Raw genomic sequence first — 19,597 nt, 5'->3', positions numbered from 1 at the left:
TTATATTATTAAAATTAATTCAAATTTAATATTTTAGTTTTTGAGATTATAAGCTCCTCAGTAAATTATATAACACCTCAAAATATTTTCTAAATTCATAGAGTAGTTTAATAATAATAATAATAATTGATGGAGTAAAGCCATTTCAAGAAAGGAAAATTGAGGGAAGACCACATATTTTTATATTTGTACATAAGTATGACATAGAAGGACCTGGTCCCGATTGGGGCAGATTTTGAAGTCTTAGGCGGGTCTTGATGTTTTGGACTCAGACATGCTTTGATTAATTTTTTATTTTTAAGTTTTGTACTTATAAAAAATATAATTGTTCATATATATATATATATGTATGATTTCATGTTTACATATAATACATAAATTTAATATTTTTATAAATTAAAATAATGATATAAATAATTTATAAATATTTTAAATATTTATATAAATAATACATATTCTAAATTTTTTTAATATTTTAATGCCTAAAGCATTCACTTATAAATTAAATATATATATATATATTAATAATATTATTATCTCATATTTATAAGATTATGATAGCATTATTTAAAAAAATACATATTTTTTAATATTTTAAAAATATTAATTGGTCCAATTCGAGTATGGGTCCCAAATCCTAGGCGGCTCGGGGTACAAGTCCAAATTTTCTTGGCAAGAGAAGTCTCATATTTTGACAAACCATGTCATCTCTATTTGTACAAATTTACCAAAATAGGGCTTAAAATAGGCCGAAAAACAAAATACAAACATTGGGTCTAATTTGAGCCATATTTAGAATTGCCAATAAATTGATTCAAACACTATGATATTTTCTTAAAATTATATCTATTTTTTTCATATTAATTCAAATACGAAGACTCATTGTTGAACTGGAGAAAAATAAAAATAATAAAGTTTACTTGTCAGGTGTTTTTTAGATAAATAGTTCATTGGTTTGAATTCAAAAGTTTTTACATCGGGTCTTTTGTTCGAGTTTGAGTGTGTGCGTGATTGTTGGGAATGCGCGCTTATATATATATATTAATTAATATATAAAAAGAAAGGCATTATACAGTCACAAATGGGGATTAGTAACATAGTGTACCAATTTGTAAATATGACAAATATATCTCTAATTAAATAATTTTAAAAATTATTTATAATTAATTTTTTTTATTTATAAAAGTGACTCAATATCATGTTAATACCACTGCACCATTTCTTTTGTTGTGTCGATAATATCTTAAGTTGATTTTCTTTTGTTCATTTCTTGTTTTTTCCAATATAATTTATTATTTTATATATTTTATTTTTATTTATATAATATATATATATATATATATATATAAACTGTCTTTCAGGTGAATGTCATCTCATCTTTATTCTTATTAGAGGTGATCATGGTGAGGTTCCGATTTTTTAAAACTATTTTTAAATTGAATTACCATTAACGATTTTATAAAATAATTTTTTAAATCGCCACTTATAAAATCAAAATCAAAGGTGCATGTTTTGTGTTTGGAGGTTTTAATACATATAACAAAAATAAGACGTCGAGACTAACAAAAAAAATAAAATAAGTATTTATATGTAGTCATTAAAAAATATCAATATTATGCATCATAAACCACCAACAACTTTAAGTACATTAAATAATAACCAACCCGTAATCCTTATTCCTTACAAGAATCTACTCCAGCAAAGCATACAATAGGGTTGTCGGACCCTCCGACTCGCTTTCCATGTTTGGATAATTTCCTACGCGCCCCCTCGAGTATGCTTTAGATTCTACTCTCGGGTCCCATCTAACACGTGGGGGGCAATCATTTGAGGCGTTGCCTTTTAGTCTGTGCAGCTTGACGTTGTGTAGGTTTCTCAACAACCACTTACTTGCTGCCGCGTTGCTTGGTGCTTATGCACAGTTCCCCAAGTTACCTCACCGCCCAGTGAATTTAGCTTTTCTTATTCATGGCTGTGTACAACTGTGGCGGTGACACGCTGGATGTGGGCACTAGTGTGTTTAACTTTCAAATTACTTTATTGCCCTCACTATACTTTGTAGATGAGACCATCTTTCACAACAAAATAAATAAATAAAATTGATATTTTAGAAAATGCTTAAATCTATACTAATATAAAAATAATATTTTTTATTCATAAACGGTCATTTTTTAGATTACTATACCAATTTTTTTTTGTTGTATCAATAATTCCTTTTAGTTATTTTATTTTTTGAAATATGGTGTGTCAAATTATATATTTTATTTTTATTTATAATATATTTTAAATTGTTAAAGATTATTTATAATATACACGCAAGAACAACACATCACTACAACTAGTATCCTAAATTAGAATAGGAATATTGGAGTAGGAAACATGAAATATTCTAGTTTCCAAGTAAAATAAAATGATGCAGTGTTTTACGCAATTGACATTCTATTGTGTGATGTATTATTTGTTTGTCTTTTTATAACTTCATGATTTCATTTTGCAAAAAATATTTATACGATTTACACAGGAGATCCTCATTTGCAATTAATGTGTGACGGATGCCAACATCATAAGGGGTATGTTTAAGACAAAATTATTAAATTTAAACTCATAACGAACAATAGCTCCATCAATAAAACACCAGTAGCATCACAGAACACTCTCCGCTATCTTTAATAGTTTTTTCTTTATTTTTTAATTTTATGCATTTTTTCACTCTAGTACAATATTATGTCATTACTTTTTTTTTTTATCACTATATTTTCATAAAAAATCTAATTGATGTAGGTCGCGCAAAATCCGGATCGGGTCGCAAAATTGGTTCCCAAGGTCGGGTCACTGGATTCTTCTTTCGAGCTACCTATTAGTGGATTCTGAGAACAAAGCAAACGTGAGACTAGCCGAGTAGCCCTTGGCGATGGCCCTCCGATGCTTAAGTTAAAAAAGTGGGGTCGAAAAGATGTGATCGAAAATAAGTTACGGTCGAATTAGATCAGAAAATGGCGATAAAATAGCAATAAAAACAGTTTTGAATAATCATAAATGAGACTATTTATAGTTGTACGGTACCGTCTGGGAGAGCGACACGTGTCTCCGCTGAGATGCTGCCACGTCACCCAATCCAAGGGCCCTCCATAGAAATGACTTTCAACCTGGTCAAAATTAGTCAAACTTGGTCAAAATAGTCAACCATGGACATATAAATACCTTAAAAAGCAGGGGTATTTAAGTAATTTAATAATCTCCCTCATCACTAATATTAATTTATTTATATATATATTATTAAATAAGAAAAGACTATAAATACTATATTTTAAATAATATTACAAAATTAGGCAGACAAGTAAAGTAAACGTGCTACGAATTAATAGTGGATAGAATTATTTCCCCCAAGGATATTTTTGTCCTACCAACAACAAGCGGAGTGGCAGCCATTCTTTGCAAGTCAATAAACACCAACTGGCGCCGTACTGATCCACACACACACCCATCCCTTTCAGGTCTAAGTGAAACAAAAAAAAGAAAAAAAAGAAGGAAAAACCTGGAAACAGAGATTCTTGAATAGCTGGGGTTATAATAATTATTATTATGATATGAGAGTGAATAAATTAATAGTGGGAAAAAGTTAAAAATTATGGAAAGAATATAAAGGCCCTTAAAGTTAAAAAATTACAGTTTAGCAGAGAATCTCAATTTATTTTTCTCCTCTCTTTATGATTGATGATACACGCACATATGTATACAGTTGTATATACGTGTCATCAATGATTACAGCTATACATACATACAAATTGGAGAGTTGAGGCCGCTGGTTCTGCTCTTTTGCTGCTTCCCTCAGGTGGGCGTGTATCTTTCTTGATGATTATTGCTTAATTGTTTGAGTTTTTCGTTGTTGTTGTTTTTCTTTTCTTTTTGCGTTGTAATTGTCGCGAATCGTGTGAATTTTTCTTTGTTTGATTTGGGGTACGTTGCATTTTGATTTTGGTTGATAAAGGGCTGAAGGGCTCGTTGAGATCGCGTGTTTGGATGTTGTTTGAGATCTGAAGTGAAATGGGATGTTATTTGGAAGGGCGAGATTTCATTGTTTTTTGTTTGCTGTGGTTTTTGTTTGTGGTGATGAGTGGGTGTAGAGATGAGGATAAGTGGAGGAGATGGATAAGCCCATTTCATTTTCTTTTGATTCTGAGTTGGGGAAAATTGTTTGGAATCTACATGAGAGGTGGATGATTATTGGGTTCTCAAGTTTACTGATGGTTGAGAATGGGTTGGCAAAAGAGACTTCCATTTAATGCCTCTGTGTGTGTGTGTGTGTGTGTGCTGTTTCCTCTAGGTTTTCTTGGTTGTGATCTTGCTCTGATAAGTTGTTTGCGGACCATTTCTAGTTCTCTTGAAGGAGTCACATGGTGAAAGTTGGAAAGAATAGATTGACAGACACCGTGTTCTTTTAAATCATGGTTGATTATTTGGCATACCACATTCAACAGGTTGAAATACTTAAATTTTATTTGAAGCATCTTTTTAGTCCGAATATGGTTTCTTGGGGCTCAAAGTAGTTGTTTCTTGTGGATGTTTTTCTATGTCCCTGCATATGTTTGCATGACTATTGTGGGGACAAACTTTGCTCAAGGTGGTGAGTTGGTGAGATATATTTCTTAAATGAAAAAAATTGTTTGTCTATCTTGTATGAGCTCAACGGTTTGCCAATATTTACTTCTTTCTCCAAAGAAAAGAAATACAGTTCTTTGTTATTACATGTTTTATTGCAAAATTTATAATGCACATCGAGTATATAAGAAGGAATCAGGTGTGCCATATCAGTATAATTGATGTTAATGGAGGACTTTGGGCAATGGGGTTTTGATATTACATGTTGAATGTGGAATATAAGTGATGACTGATAGATGTGCAAGCTGTTGATTGGTAGCCTTGATTTGTTTGTGTTTTATGTTAGACCACCACAAAGGTTTTCTTTGGGCCTTGATGATGTTTGTTCTTCATCCTTGCAGGAGGGGTCATAAATATGGCTTCTGAACTTGTTAGTGCGGCAACTAGCGACAAACTTACTGAAATGGACTGGACCAAGAACATTGAAATTTGTGAACTAGTTGCACGTGATCACAGGTAACTTTACTACCTTCACCAAATGTTGATGTAGAGTTCTCTTAGGGTTAGTTTTGGTACTTTCTTGTCCTGATTTCATATTTCCGCTGGAGGTTTTATATAAAAGTCCTAGTTTCTTCTTGCTCTTAAATTATTCTTTAGTTTTTGATGGGTGACTGCTAAATACCGGTACCTTCAATACCTAGAAGTTGAAAATTTATTCGTCAATTCACTTTTTACATTTTGACGATTATATAAGTTTCGAGTAAATTCTTACCAGAGTATAAAGATTAATGTTTCTATCTGAAGCATTTTTATGTAATAAAGATGACCAGTGTCGTATAATTTTGACAGAAATCATGTGTCTTAATGCTGTCAAAGCTACATCTTTATCTGTAGTTTTTGTGTTTATACAGACAAGCTAAAGATGTTGTAAAAGCTATTAAAAAACGCCTGGGAAGCAAAAACTCAAACACTCAACTCTATGCGGTACTGGTAAGCTCTTATATTTCTACTTAATTTGGTCTGTCTTTACTTTTACTGGCACTGGATGATTTTTCTCTTGGGCTCATAAGCAGAGCTAATATGATTTCTTCCGGTTGCTTTAAACCATTGCCTTGACAGTTGCTGGAGATGCTTATGAATAATATTGGAGAACCTGTACACAAGCAGGTTATAGACACTGGAGTTCTGCCCATACTTGTGAAAATAGTTAAGAAAAAGGTGGGCACTTACCATTCTGTTTCCCTTTTGTGGCTGATTAAAGACATTGATAATGTTCCCTTCTCACTTACAGTCGGACCTTCCTGTTCGGGAAAAGATTTTTCTGCTATTAGATGCAGCTCAGACGTCAGTTGGTGGAGCTACCGGGAGGTTCCCCCAATATTATTCTTCATATTATGAATTGGTGGTGGGTATTGGTTGAAGAATGTGTGACTTGCCATGTTCGTACAACCATAAATAGAGTTAATATTGTCAAATTCAGTTGATTCCTTTCCTGTTAGGCTCTCCCTTTTTCTAGTGCGGCCAAAGTGAGTAGTGAATCTTAAGAATTAATGATTCAGTTTGTCATCCATGCTACTATTTTACACTTTTCGGAATATTTAACCAACGGGTACAGCCAGATACATCTTCACTTAGTTCAAGAATACTTTAATGCAGTGAAATCAAAACTAAGTACTGGATGATGTTGGAATATTATTACTTTGTTCTAATATGTTGCCTTTCTTTTGACTGTGAAGTTTTAGAAACTATAACAATCAAAATTTTACGATAAGTCTTGCTTTTGTACTTTGTCGTGCATTTTTCGAAAAAGATTATGGATGCCTGCTATCTTTTTGTCAAATTCGTGCTTCTTTTTAGAAATTTTTAACAAGTGGCAACATTATATACTATTTTCCAGAGTGCAGGAGTGCAGTTTCCTCAGAGACCTCGTGACACTCCAAAACCTGATTCTACGTCAAACACGAACGAGAATAGTGTACCTGGCAAGGAAGTCACTACCCTTCAACGCGTAAGAAATGTACCAGAAGCACAATCCCAGAATGTTTCGGATTCAAGGTATCAATTGTACTATGTGATATGCACAAATATAAATATTGAAGGAAAAAAATGTATTCTCTTTGCCTTTTGTTCTGCTCTTTTGTTTTCTTGGTTGTCCCTATACTGATCAAGTACCAATTTGATACAGTATTCTTCAGAAAGCTGGAACTGCATTGGAGGTACTAAGGGATGTCCTTAACACTATTGATACCCAGCATCCTGAGGTATTTACTCTTGTAATATTGTAACTTTCCTAACACAGAAGTATGATCATTTTATTGTAACTTGAATTTGTATATAAATTAGTTGGATAATTATATCAATCAGGAAGCTGGTTAATAGAGGAGAAAGAACACCCTAGAGTGTTTGCGTGCTGAGGCACTTGCCAACCAGTGAGCATATATATTATGAATACGGGAAAATCTTTGCAACATATGAGCAACAAGTGCAACAGTCAGTAAAATCCTGTCGGAAAATATGCAGAATATGGTCTCATATATGGATTTAAGATAGATAAGCCCCCATATATGATAACCATCTATGCTTGAAAATGCAGCCTATGGCAATGGACATCATATATTCAAGTTTGGAAAGGGTGGAAAATGGCATAGTGGGATGCGTTATGTTTTATACAGTTCAAAATGAATGCAGCTCGTGATTGATTTCCAGTTTAACTGCAATCCAGATTCATCAAATTTTCATTTTTATCTTGAGTAACAGTCCAACTTTTATTATTCTTCCAGGGAGCAAAGGATGAGTTTACACTAGATCTTGTGGAACAGTGTTCGTTTCAAAAGCAGCGAGTAATGCATCTGGCAGTTACTTCTCGGTGAGTGCTCCTTCTAGTTGTTACTATCAGTTTCAGTGGAATAATCTCACTGGCAGGGTGCACCATGCAACAACTTATCTGTCGCGTATGAGTTGTAGATGCCCCACCTCAAGTTAAATTATCCCACATTACTTACATCAGCTTCTATACCTGTTTAATTATCATCTCTGAAAGTACTCACAAGATTTGGCCAATTAAGGTTTCTGCGATTTGTGTCATTAAAATTTCAATCTTTCCCAATCTGATAGGGACGAAAAAGTCGTTTCAAGAGCAATTGAGCTCAATGAGCAGCTTGAAAGAGTGCTACGACGCCATGATGCTCTTCTTGCTGGTAGGACAATGTCCACATCAAATCACATTAACCATGAACAAGACGAGGAAGAGGAGGAGGAACAACTCTTTAGACGGTATGCATAAACATGCATAATATTAATGTAAACTACTGTGGTCAATTTCTTCGGAGGAACCTAATTAACTTTTAGAAAAAAGTATATCTAGAGTCACTTCATCTTATTGTTCTTCTATTTCTTGTAATTGCTGATGTGATTCTAGTTCACGTCCTGTCTAGCGGTGGCGCTAGGTGCAGCTGGAAATTTGGTTATGTTTATATTCCTGAGTGTTTCTGCCCAATGTAGCTACGTTCTGTTTTCACCAGGATAAGAAAAGGAAAAGCCTGTATACGTCCTGAAGACGAAGATCAGCAGATAGAACGACCGTGGGAATTGATGGGGCGCCCTGTTCCAGGAGAAATGTTGCATCGGCCACTCATACGGCCACTAACCGTGGAGCGTCAACGAGAGCCTATACCACCATCAAATATGGAGCCCAAGCAAGAACCCGTTAGGCCATTAACTCTGGAGTTGAATCAGCCAGCCAACACAGCCAAACCAGCTGTTGCAATTCCACCACCACCTGCCAAACATGTCGAGCGAGAGAAGTTCTTCCAGGAGAACAAGGCAGATGCCTCCACTCTTAACGGCCACATGAGAGGCGCAGCGGAAGCATCGATTTCAGTGACTGACTGAGCTAAGGCACTAGTGTTCCTGAAAGTGTTTCTCTCCCATTCTATGGTTTGATTGGGATGTTTTGGTGTTCATGTGGAGGTTTTGAGCTGATTTCCACCAGTGTGCATTGCAAATGCTGATCGCGTGTAGTATTTCGGAGCCGAATTCTTGAGCTAAAAACATATGGTTTTAGAGGCACATACTGATATATTAGAAAGTGTTTATGGTGGATTTGCAGTTGTATTTTAAAGTTGACTAGAAATTAGTATCTCAAACTTTGAGGCTTATAGTGAAAAGTTTAGCTTGGAATTTTCTTTGAAAGGTTGTTGCCTGACTGATTTCCCTCTATGTCCGGTTCTTGTCAATCTTTTGTTTGCATTTTGCTGTAGAGAAATTGCTTTCCCTTCGGTTTTTGAGCTAAGATATTTGATGCTGTGTGTAAATTAGTTCTCAACCCTATGCCTTATTAAGATGGTTGGAAGAAAAATCTACAATTAAATTTTGTTTCATTTCTGTTCATTTACATTTTCATTTTCAGTTTTCAGTTTTTGAAAAAGTGAGATGTTTGTCTATACATATTTTTACTGAAAATATAATAATTTGATATTACAGTTTTTGAAAAAGTGAGATGATGTTTTTACCGAATAGTAGGTACATTATTTCTATTGCAATAGTAGGCATTGATTTGATTTGATATATTTGATATTATTGATCATAATATGACTATTGTAATAGTTGGTTAGATATTGATATGAATGATTGTAATTAATGTATTTTAATTAATAATAATCAATCAGACTTACTTCAAAAAATATTGTAAGACGCCATAATTTGTAGTACCAAAATTCCAATTTTCTCTCTTTCTTTTTTATTTTACTCCCCCCATATGAAGGAGCCTGATTTAAGGACAAATAGTAATAAAAGTACTAAAAAATAACAAATATTATTACTATAGTATTTTTTGAAACTATTTTTTAATTTATGGTAGCAATATTGCAAGAAATCTTAAACTATGGTACTGAAATTGCAAATTTGTACAAGAAATAGGGGAGATTTTGGTAGAGCAGAGGATAACCCGCGAAACACGTGGCCAAGTGTCAATACACAAAACAGAAACACAGACACAGCCACTGTTGAGCTGACAAGAGAAGTCGAGTTCGGTTCTTTCTACTCAAAGTAACCTCAAGAGTAGATACATTATTATCTGCGGGAAATATGAGCCAGCCAATGAATGCGCGCATTCAAGCTCTTCCTCCATCTCTGTGAGGCCCCGCCCCCCCCTTTTCTTTTGTGTTTGTTTTGCTATCGCATTCCTGTTGTGTTGTTGAGCTGTGCTTGCAGTTTGTGAATTTTGTTTGCTTATCGGTTGTTTTGCTTCTTTGGAGCTTTTGCTTTGTTTGGTTATTAGTGTTTGAACGGGCGGATTTTGTTGTAGAAATGTTAAGTTCGCTTTTGATTTGGAGAGAGGAAAGAATTTAGGGTTTTATGGTTGCTGTTGGGAGGGAGTGGAAATTAGTGGGAGTGTATTTGTTAGCATTTTTTTGGGTGGGTGGGTGGGTGGGTTTCAATTCCTTATGGGCTATGGATGGGATTAATTTAGACTTAGGATTTGAATGGGTTTCCCTGGAGGATGACAACCAAGTTCTTTATTTGGGATGTGAGATTCAGTGGCAAGGTTAGTCATGGAAATGATTTCATGTAGGTTGATTCCATTTCGACCTTAGTTGCTAGTAATATTCATTGATGCTTGTCTTTGGAAAAGCTGATCATAAATATGGTACCAAAAAATGGACATGCTTTCACCTTTTTGTCCTAGCATGCTGCTTACAATGAGACAGGAAATCTGATTCAAGATGATTTTTGCAATTTTTTCTCATAGGCTGCAGCCACGAGCCAAGCTTTCTGCTCAGCGGATCTGTCCCTGCCTAAGGCTGCAATTGGAGGCTTTTGCACATTCTAAGCTGTTGAAAACTTCCCTTGTTTCAAGAGATTCATTTGGATGGTCCAAGACGCAATCTGTATTTGCGGAGCGATCAGTCAAGCATTCATCAGAATTAGGAGCACTGGTTACCTCTGGATCTCAAGAAGTCCCTGCCACTGCATTTGTTGATAATGACAAGATTGGAGTATTGTTGCTGAACCTTGGAGGCCCTGAGACTCTAGATGATGTACAGCCGTTCTTGTTTAATCTTTTTGCGGATCCAGTTAGTATCTTCGGGTTTTGTTTTCCCTTTTCTTTTTGACTGCTAAATCCCGTAGACTATGGTAATGGTTTACCTTTCTTTTTCTTTTTGTTTTTGTTTTTGTATATTGGGAAGTAGGACATTATTCGTCTGCCAAGATTGTTTCGCTTTCTACAAAAGCCTTTGGCACAATTTATATCTGTTGTTAGATCTCCGAAGAGCAAAGAGGGATATGCTTCAATTGGTGGTGGTTCTCCTCTGCGTCGAATCACTGATGCTCAGGCATGAACTTTTTCTTGTCATCAACTGTATCTCTTTATCTCAATTTTGATATTCTACAACTGCAATATGGTTTCTCATTAAGAAATAAAGCTGGAAAATCAAACAGGTACCATTTATTTTTGTAATATATTATCTAATCTTGGAATATTACATAAAAGCTGGTAGTTGATTGATGGCGAAATGAATTAGTATTGCTGTATAGAAGCATTTTGCTGTTTCTTTTGGGATTGGATTTAATTGAGCAGCCAGTTGTTCAACTTTTGTAACTTGTTGGATTTTTGATTGATGAGTCTGAACACTTGCTTTTTATTTGCCAACATTTGAACATCCTTAATTCTGCAACCTGCAGTGGAATATTCAGATGTGGACAAAATAATAAAGTTGTTAGTTTTCAATGATATCTTTCTTATATAATGTCTCCATTAAACTGGATCCAATTGCAACCATTAGGCTGAGGAGTTGAGAAAGGCACTATGCGACAAGAATGTTCCAGCAAAGGTGTATGTTGGTATGCGTTACTGGCATCCGTTCACTGAAGAAGCTATTGAACAGGTACTCTAACTCCCAGTGTGGTCTTATTATTCAGTAATGCTGATGATCATATTATCTTGCAATGCTTCTTACTGCAGCTAGCAGTGATGCACAATTTATGTTTTGAATTCCTCTGGGTGATGCCTTGGCCATGGACCTTCATCTCCTTCTTCAGCATGGAAATTATGTTTTCTAATGAAACTTGGAGGATAAATAAAGACAAGAAGAATTTGTTCCATACAGTTGATTTATCAGTTTGTTTTCTCACATATGTTTGTGTATTGGAAAGTTTTAGGAGGTAGGAAGAAAGTTACGAATCATGCACTCGACCTTTGGATCTTAATCTGTTTCTTATGGTAGTTCATATATTTGTTTTATCCTCCCTTTGTTGCTAAATTAAAGGGCTGCTTTGCCTTTCCTGGCAAATCTTCCATCGAAGCAATTAATTTATTGGTAATTTTAATTTTTGTGTTGGGAAACTTTATTAACTATTACTGCTATAATAATTTCACTGTGTTGTCAATATCTTTGTATAAATGTAAAGGTACAAAGAGGATGCTAAAGTTGTGACAAGGGAACTGTTGTTTGTTTCTATGTATTAGTTAGAGGACTATTCAGTCATCAACTTTTCCTCATTCAGTGCTTCTAAAAATTCCCATATTTAATTTGCTAATGCTTTTGATTTTTGTTTGCTTTTCATCTATTTAGATCAAACGAGATGGAATTACAAAGCTTGTTGTGCTTCCTCTGTACCCTCAGTTTTCAATCTCAACAAGTGGTTCAAGCCTTCGCTTACTGGAGAATATATTCAGGTGCACCTGTTTATATGTAGCACTTACATTATGGAGTCTGTAATGACTGTCAAAACCTGGGTTCATGCGGTAATCTGTTGAATATTAGGGAGGACGAATATCTTGTCAACATGCAGCACACTGTTATTCCTTCCTGGTACCAGCGGGAAGGATATATAAAAGCTATGGCAGATTTAATTGAAAAGGAGTTGGAAAAATTTGACTCCCCTCAGGAGGTAATCTCCAAAATGGAGATTTCATCTTCTATATTTCTTTCTTTCTCTCTCAGTGATTAAATTGTTATCGCAGTTTCCTACAAGTTGCTCACATGGTTGAAGGATATTCTGCTAAAATCCTAAACTTTTGGTTCGATTAAATAGTAATGCTCCATTGGTTACTGATATATGTTTAACACAGGTGATGATTTTCTTTAGTGCTCACGGGGTACCACTTGCGTATGTCGAGGAAGCTGGTGATCCGTACAAAGCTGAGATGGAGGAGTGCGTGGACTTGATCATGGAAGAACTGGAAAGGAGAACGATAAATAATGCATATACCCTTGCCTATCAGGTATTATATTTTACCATGTGTAGGTTATGAACGTAGTACACAACATGGATTAACCAACTCACGACTTGAGCTCTATTTCCAGCTTCCCAAAATAACTAATCATTGTTTAGTGACCTTGTTGGGATCTTATAATCTGGTTCAGATTCCTTTATCCTACACATATGGATCTTTGCCTATATTCTGCTCTATTGCCCTTGCCTTTACCGCTGCTTGCTACCACTTTACTCTCTCGACCTCTTCTCTTTAACCTGGCCAAATTTTGTCAAACCTAAACAAAATTATTTGTAGCATTGTAATTGTTTCTTGTCAAGTAGTCAGAGCTTATGATGAATGGAGATGATACATTATACCCGTACAAGGTTCTTTAGAAAAACCCGATTCCTTTATGGTGTTGCTAACTTCACTCATTGATAGCATGATTTGTATTTCCGTCCTCTGCCATTGGTACCATTGCAACAAATTGACTTCGTACTCTCTATATGTCACTTTATAATTTGTGAACTTCACATTCTTTAGTACTTGTACTTACTGATTTCCTTTCTTTTTTCTCTTTACCCTTTGGTAGTACTACTATACTGTTCGCTAAATTTGATTTGGTTGGCCTGATCTGGTACAGAGTAGAGTTGGACCAGTAGAATGGTTGAAACCCTACACAGATGAGACAATAATTGAGCTTGGTCGAAAAGGAGTAAAACGACTTCTAGCTGTCCCAATTAGGTAAAACTCAATTGTTGCCACCAGTTTGGTGATAATGTTTGAATTACTTTGTACAGTCTTTTTGATGATATTTTTCTTCATTTGCTATTTGGTGGGGATGGGGAATGGGAGTGGTTAATTTTCCTCCCTCTGCGTCATATAGCAGCGTCAATTATATACTGTGTTACAGAGTCAATTATATACTGTATTACTTACATGTTTTTCCATTAACTTCTTTTTATCACAGTTTTGTAAGTGAACATATTGAAACATTAGAGGAAATAGACGTTGAGTACAAAGAGTTGGCGCTAAAATCTGGCATTGAGCAATGGGGACGTGTTCCTGCACTTGGCTGTGAACCTACTTTCATTTCTGATTTGGCTGATGCAGTAATTGAAAGTCTTCCATATGTTGGAGCAATGGCTGTTTCAAACCTTGAAGCTCGACAGGTTAAGAATACTCAAATTTTAGTATTACTGGAGTGTTTAAGATGTCTGTATTTCTTGTTCATGATATACCAGAGCAACATTCAACTTGCTTTATTCGAAGTAGATGGCAATTATTAATTTCTTAGTAACGTTAATAATTTTGTTTTGTTGATTACTTGCTGAAGGCTGTAACATACATTTACGTGTGCTTGTGTGTATATTCTGGGTTCTGCATATCTTGCATTTCTGTCCTTGTTTGGTCTTTAGTTTTGGGAGGGGGCTGCAGTAATATGTTCCTGAATACTCCACCATTAGTGAAGGTATATGTACATTAGGCATTGCAAGGACTAGTAAAGTGCTTGTTTGAGTTTAGATGAGCATCTTTGTTTCCTTCCCTTCACCTGTCGCTGGCATACCACAGAAATACTATATGACATACTATTTTGAGCATAACCTTTTTCTTTATGTTATTAACTCTAGCTGTTGAAAGACAACTTGTCAATATGTACTAAACTATCCTCAAGAATAAAATTTGTTGCTCAACTCTCCTGTTTAGTTTATGTGTTTCTTTAACATTCTACTGCTTGTATGACTTTGTCAAAGCCTAATAGACATATATGGTGTGTCTTCTGCAGTCTCTAGTTCCACTTGGCAGTGTTGAGGAGCTTCTGGCCGCTTATGATTCACAACGTAGGGAGCTACCTCCTCCTGTCGTAGTTTGGGAATGGGGTTGGACAAAAAGTGCTGAAACATGGAACGGAAGAGCAGCGATGTTGGCTGTGCTCGTTCTTCTTGTACTTGAAGTGACAACCGGAGAAGGTTTTCTGCACCAGTGGGGTATATTGCCCTTGTTCCGATGACTGAACAATATCCCCAGTCTCCGTTCTCTCAACTTGTATACAATGCATTCTGACACATATATACTGCTCTACTAAATAGTTAGTAAAAATATTGGGAGGAAAGTTGAAGATATGATAGTTGACAAATGAGATAAAGATCTTCACATCAGCAGGCCACTGACATAGGCTGTCTGATTCCCTCAGAGGCTTCTGCTCCAATTTTAAGGGCTTTTGAAGTGCTTGGATACACTTACGGACTTTTAGCACTTGGTTTGAAATGAGTGGAAGATGAGGAGTTGGGGAAGATAAGGAAATGAGAAGTTTAGAGAGTTTTGTATTAGAATAAAAATGAAAAAAGATCACGGTTCAGTGATTTCGAGTGGAAGAGGAGTTGGCGAAGAGAGGGAAATGAGAAGGTGAGGGAGAATTTTGATTTAGAATAAAAATGAAAAACGATCCTGATTCAGAGATTATTACCTTCCACTATATTATTAAAGGTCTTTCTAGCATATCCTGTTTGCCATTTCCTTCTTTTGGTTCTAGGCCTGAATGTTAGATTGCTGTAAAGTTCATTGTTTCCCCCTTGTTCTTTTTTCTTCTTAAATTTTGATACCAAAAGAACAGAAATATTATACCTTTGTTTTCTTCTGTACTTGGCTTATATGTTTATGCTCTTGTATCAGCAGTACATAAGTTTGCAGGGAATGCAACACCCATGCTTGATTTTCTCATAATGGTTCTACTTCACTTTAATGAAAAATATGGATATGGTGGATGGATTTTGGACATCGATCCGTTATTGATTTATTGTGTTACTTTTTTTTTTTTAATCTTTTGTTGTATTCAGTTATCAATCTTCTACCGTTTTGCTGCCATTCTTCTTTATTTGCACATCTGTGAAATTGCAGAGTAAAATGGTGACGACTCCTGTGGTATTGCTATATATGTATACCTACTACCATTGGTGACACGTTTGACTTCACTACTCCAACATTACAACCTGCAGCTTCTGCTTCTGTATGTTTTGCTTTCACGATCTTCATAGCTCTCAACCGTCAAGCAGTCTTTGAGCTATAACATTGGTATCTATCAATCTTGAACAATAGTTAAATCTCAGTCATCCTTTCTCTGCAAATTTTCATCTTGTATTAGGGTATCCCAGTGCAACATGTATCCAGCATATTTATTTAGATATATTCATACAGAGCTACCGTTTCATTTTCAACATAGATAGGATGATATCATTATTACACAAGAATGAAATCTTACACAGCCACAGGTGAATGCATACAAATTACATAATCTACAGTAAATAACTCATTGATTTGGCTGCTGAATCCAAGAACTAACATGTACTAGTTGACACAAAACTCCCAACTTGCATGATCTTCCTTCACTTGCATATCATACTCATAATCTTCTTCTTCTTGTCAACTGGTTCTTCATCTTCTTTGCTTTCTTTGTCCTCTCCTCCTCCCCATCCGAAGCCAGGGACGGGCCTGGCCGACTGAGGGGGCTTTCTGGCTTCAAGTACAATTTTAATAATCTCATCAATGCTCTAAGACGAAAATCTCAGGTTATCTTTCTTGTAGTGCTCTGTTTGATTGGTTTATGTAAGTTCCTTGGACAAGTTCTTCACGAACAACCTATGTAAGTTCTTCACGAATATAGGTTGATGATTGTCCGACTGGATTTGGGCTGAAATTTTAAAAAATCATAAATATTAAGTTAGACCAAAAGATTACCAAGTATAAGACTCTCAACAAAAAAAGAGACATACTCTTGAAGGATTAGCAACAAAAATATGGGAGAGAAGGTGCCTACTGCCTGCAGTCTTGAGAGATATGGACACGACACGAGATCTTGTACTGAGCAGCCATTATTCCCTGCAGAATGGATCATGGGTTCTAACTTATAAGATATGTGGGATTATATGATGTTTTAAAAATGTACTTAGAACGAGCGAACGTATATATACTTTGAAAAGTATTTTTTCTGAAATTTTTAGAATTATTTAAATTTTCAAAAAGATAAATTTCCACTAAGAGTGTAACCCCCTTTTCAATTCATTTCAAGCCATTACTCATATCCATAGTCATCACCATTATCTTGTCATGATAACAAGTGGCTATCTATATAGGGGGGAATATGTGACTTACCCTTATAATCATAATTTTTTTTGGTTATTTTCCACTAATTTTATTTAAATATTTATAAAATATGTTATTATAATTAATTACATTAAAACTAAAATTCAAGACATATGTGACCATAATGTTCAATACCACGATTTTGGTTGATAATATTTACAAATTCTTCTGGACAAAATTTATAAATAGTAGAAATTAAAAAATCGTAGAACGTAAACATTAGGAATAAAAAAAATGAATAAGCGAGTATATAGGGACCAAAATATAATTTACCCTTTTTATTCCTATTATAATTTTTCATTTTCAAAAAATTCCTGGATAGGGCTTAGGTTTGCAGCATTTCTGCTCAACCCCCCAACCCAAAAACCCCTAAACCCCCAATCTGAGAGCACAATCAACCCTAGTTACAGAATTCCATCAAAATTTGCTAATGCTTCAAGATTTTCTTCCTCCTGGAGCTAGCCATCTTCGTAAGTTCAATCTTCTTAATTTCCCTTTTGCCCATCTCTTCTGTCGCCAGAAGTTGCACATTTTTATCTATGCTTGATTGAAAGTTCAAGTTTTTGTTTCATTTTTCTGTTCTTACTCGAATCTATTCATAATACGAACAGTTAAATGCATCGGACTGCTATCGTGTTGAGCCACAGAACACTCAGAAACAGAGCTACAGCTTTATTGCAGAACGCAAACATATTACACAACTCTCAATTGAATAATAGTGCCAAGCCAGTAAATGAAAATGGTTTTTTTCCACTCAGAGCACTTTTTTACAGCACTTATACGTTTACTAGGCGAGTTCCTGACCCGAATGATCCGGCCACCTTGATGAAGGAGGACGGCGTCGCTGTTTGTTCACAAATGTGGATAGAGAATTTCCAGGAGCCGGAGAAAACTGTTGGTAATTTGACCAACTATTTGAGGAGGTTTGAGTTGTGGGTGTTGGCATACCAGAAGGTTTGCACCGACGAGACAGGCGCATACCTGCCCCGTAGCTCCATTACCCGTCCTGCGCTTGAGGACTTGTTGGCACTTAGGAATGCTGTTCTTGATGGCAGGTTTAAGTGGGGAGCTAGGTTAGAGTTTTTCATTAGGTCTCCCAAGGACAAAACGGAATATGAGTCATTATCAAAGAGGAAGATTAGGGCAATTTTGACAACTACACAGCCGGCGCCTTTCCAGGATAAGATTGTTCAGGAGGTGTTACTGATGATTTTGGAGCCCATTTATGAAGCAAGGTTTTCACAGAAGTCATTTGCATTTAGGCCAGGAAGGAATGCCCATACGGTGTTGAGGGTGATCAGAAGGAGTTTTGCAGGGTACTTGTGGTATATAAAGGGAGATTTGAGTACGGTGTTGGATGGTATGAAGGTTGGGATGGTGGTTAGTGCTCTGATGAGGGATGTTAGGGATAAGAAGGTGATTGATTTGATAAAGGCTGCATTAACCACACCAGTGATCACGAGTAGGGTTGATGATGGAGAGAAGAAAAAGAAGAAGAAACGGAAGTATCAAAAGAAGAGAGTTCTTGCAGAAGATGAACCGAAGCCAGATCCTTATTGGCTGGAAACATTTTTTGGGTTTGCACCAGAGGAAGCTGAAACACATCCTTCATGGGGTCATTGTGGAATCCTTAGTCCTCTTTTGGCTAACATATGCCTGGACGAATTGGACCGATGGATGGAAGATAAAATTAAGGAATTCTATAGGCCATCTACAAGTGATGTCATATGGAATAGTCCTGATGGGGAGGCAGAACAAGGAAATACATCTTGGCCGGAATTTGTGCCCACAAGTGGTCCTGATAAGACTAGGAAAATTGACTACATACGCTACGGTGGTCATATCTTGATTGGAGTTAGAGGACCAAGGGCAGATGCAGCAACTCTGAGAAAGCAGTTGATAGAATTCTGTGACCAGAAGTATATGCTAAAACTTGACAATGAGAGCCTCCCTATTGAACACATAACTAAAGGCATAATGTTTCTTGACCATGTATTATGCCGAAGAGTTGTGTATCCTACTCTGCGATATACCGCTACTGGCGGGAAAATTATCAGTGAGAAGGGTGTGGGGACACTATTGTCTGTCACAGCTAGCTTGAAGCAGTGCATTAAACAGTTTAGGAAGTTGAACTTTCTGAAGGGAGATAGGGATCCAGACCCACAACCTTGTTTCAGAATGTTCCATGCTACCCAGGCTCACACAAATGCCCAAATGAATAAGCTGTTGTCAACAATGGTTGAGTGGTACCGATATGCTGATAACAGGAAGAAAATAGTTAATTTTTGTTCATACATCATTAGAGGCTCACTTGCAAAGCTCTATGCCGCAAAGTACAAGCTGAGGTCACGAGCAAAAGTTTACAAGATTGGGGCTCGGAATTTGAGTCGTCCTCTTAAGGAAAAGAAAGGGCAATCACCAGAGTATCATAATTTGTTGAGAATGGGTCTCGTGGAATCAATTGATGGACTCCTATATACCCGAATGTCTCTTGTACCTGAAACGGACTACTCTCCTTTCCCGGCAGGATGGAGACCGGATCATGAGAAAGCATTACTGGAATATATAAGGCTTGAGGACTCAAAAACTCTTGAGGAGGAACGCAACTGCCTTAAAGAACAAGGCCTGATTTCACCTCAGGATTACATTTCAATGCTA

General features: G+C 36.0%; 3 protein-coding genes across 3 annotated transcripts; all 3 read left to right on the top strand.

The window, feature by feature from the left end:
* LOC105178365 (TOM1-like protein 2) lies at nucleotides 3,663–8,490 on the top strand. The gene is made up of 10 exons (XM_011101829.2): nucleotides 3,663–3,832; nucleotides 5,001–5,115; nucleotides 5,511–5,589; nucleotides 5,719–5,817; nucleotides 5,891–6,004; nucleotides 6,497–6,654; nucleotides 6,785–6,860; nucleotides 7,380–7,465; nucleotides 7,714–7,872; nucleotides 8,121–8,490. Exons 2-10 carry the CDS (start codon nucleotides 5,015–5,017, stop codon nucleotides 8,488–8,490), a joined length of 1,242 nt encoding a protein of 413 aa, XP_011100131.1. The 5' UTR covers nucleotides 3,663–3,832; nucleotides 5,001–5,014.
* LOC105178020 (ferrochelatase-2, chloroplastic) lies at nucleotides 9,563–15,577 on the top strand. Its single transcript, XM_011101357.2, has 10 exons — nucleotides 9,563–9,731; nucleotides 10,349–10,673; nucleotides 10,791–10,934; nucleotides 11,385–11,486; nucleotides 12,174–12,277; nucleotides 12,366–12,492; nucleotides 12,674–12,826; nucleotides 13,443–13,543; nucleotides 13,770–13,971; nucleotides 14,586–15,577. Exons 1-10 carry the CDS (start codon nucleotides 9,685–9,687, stop codon nucleotides 14,808–14,810), a joined length of 1,530 nt encoding a protein of 509 aa, XP_011099659.1. The 5' UTR covers nucleotides 9,563–9,684; the 3' UTR covers nucleotides 14,811–15,577.
* On the top strand, nucleotides 17,244–19,597 carry LOC105178364 (uncharacterized mitochondrial protein ymf11; the record flags this gene model as incomplete). Its single annotated transcript, XM_020699290.1, has 2 exons — nucleotides 17,244–17,409; nucleotides 17,551–19,597. A coding segment is annotated over exon 2 (2,043 nt), but the record flags the coding sequence as incomplete, so codon positions are not given.

The sequence above is a fragment of the Sesamum indicum genome, linkage group LG15, assembly GCF_000512975.1.
Source record: "Sesamum indicum cultivar Zhongzhi No. 13 linkage group LG15, S_indicum_v1.0, whole genome shotgun sequence".
Taxonomy (NCBI): Eukaryota; Viridiplantae; Streptophyta; class Magnoliopsida; order Lamiales; family Pedaliaceae; genus Sesamum; species Sesamum indicum.
This window is presented reverse-complemented; position numbering and strand designations above follow the sequence as displayed.

What these genes read in the sequence shown, in the direction of transcription:
- LOC105178020 (XM_011101357.2), top strand. Translation starts at nt 9,685, where the DNA reads ATGAGCCAGCCAATGAATGCGCGCATTCAAGCTCTTCCTCCATCTCT. An exon ending in CAAGCTCTTCCTCCATCTCT is followed by an intron (nt 9,732 to 10,348) that starts GTGAGGCCCCGC and finishes TTTTTCTCATAG; the next exon opens with GCTGCAGCCACGAGCCAAGC. An exon ending in TTAATCTTTTTGCGGATCCA is followed by an intron (nt 10,674 to 10,790) that starts GTTAGTATCTTC and finishes ATTGGGAAGTAG; the next exon opens with GACATTATTCGTCTGCCAAG.
- LOC105178365 (XM_011101829.2), top strand. Translation starts at nt 5,015, where the DNA reads ATGGCTTCTGAACTTGTTAGTGCGGCAACTAGCGACAAACTTACTGAA. An exon ending in CTAGTTGCACGTGATCACAG is followed by an intron (nt 5,116 to 5,510) that starts GTAACTTTACTA and finishes GTGTTTATACAG; the next exon opens with ACAAGCTAAAGATGTTGTAA. An exon ending in CATCTGGCAGTTACTTCTCG is followed by an intron (nt 7,466 to 7,713) that starts GTGAGTGCTCCT and finishes CCAATCTGATAG; the next exon opens with GGACGAAAAAGTCGTTTCAA.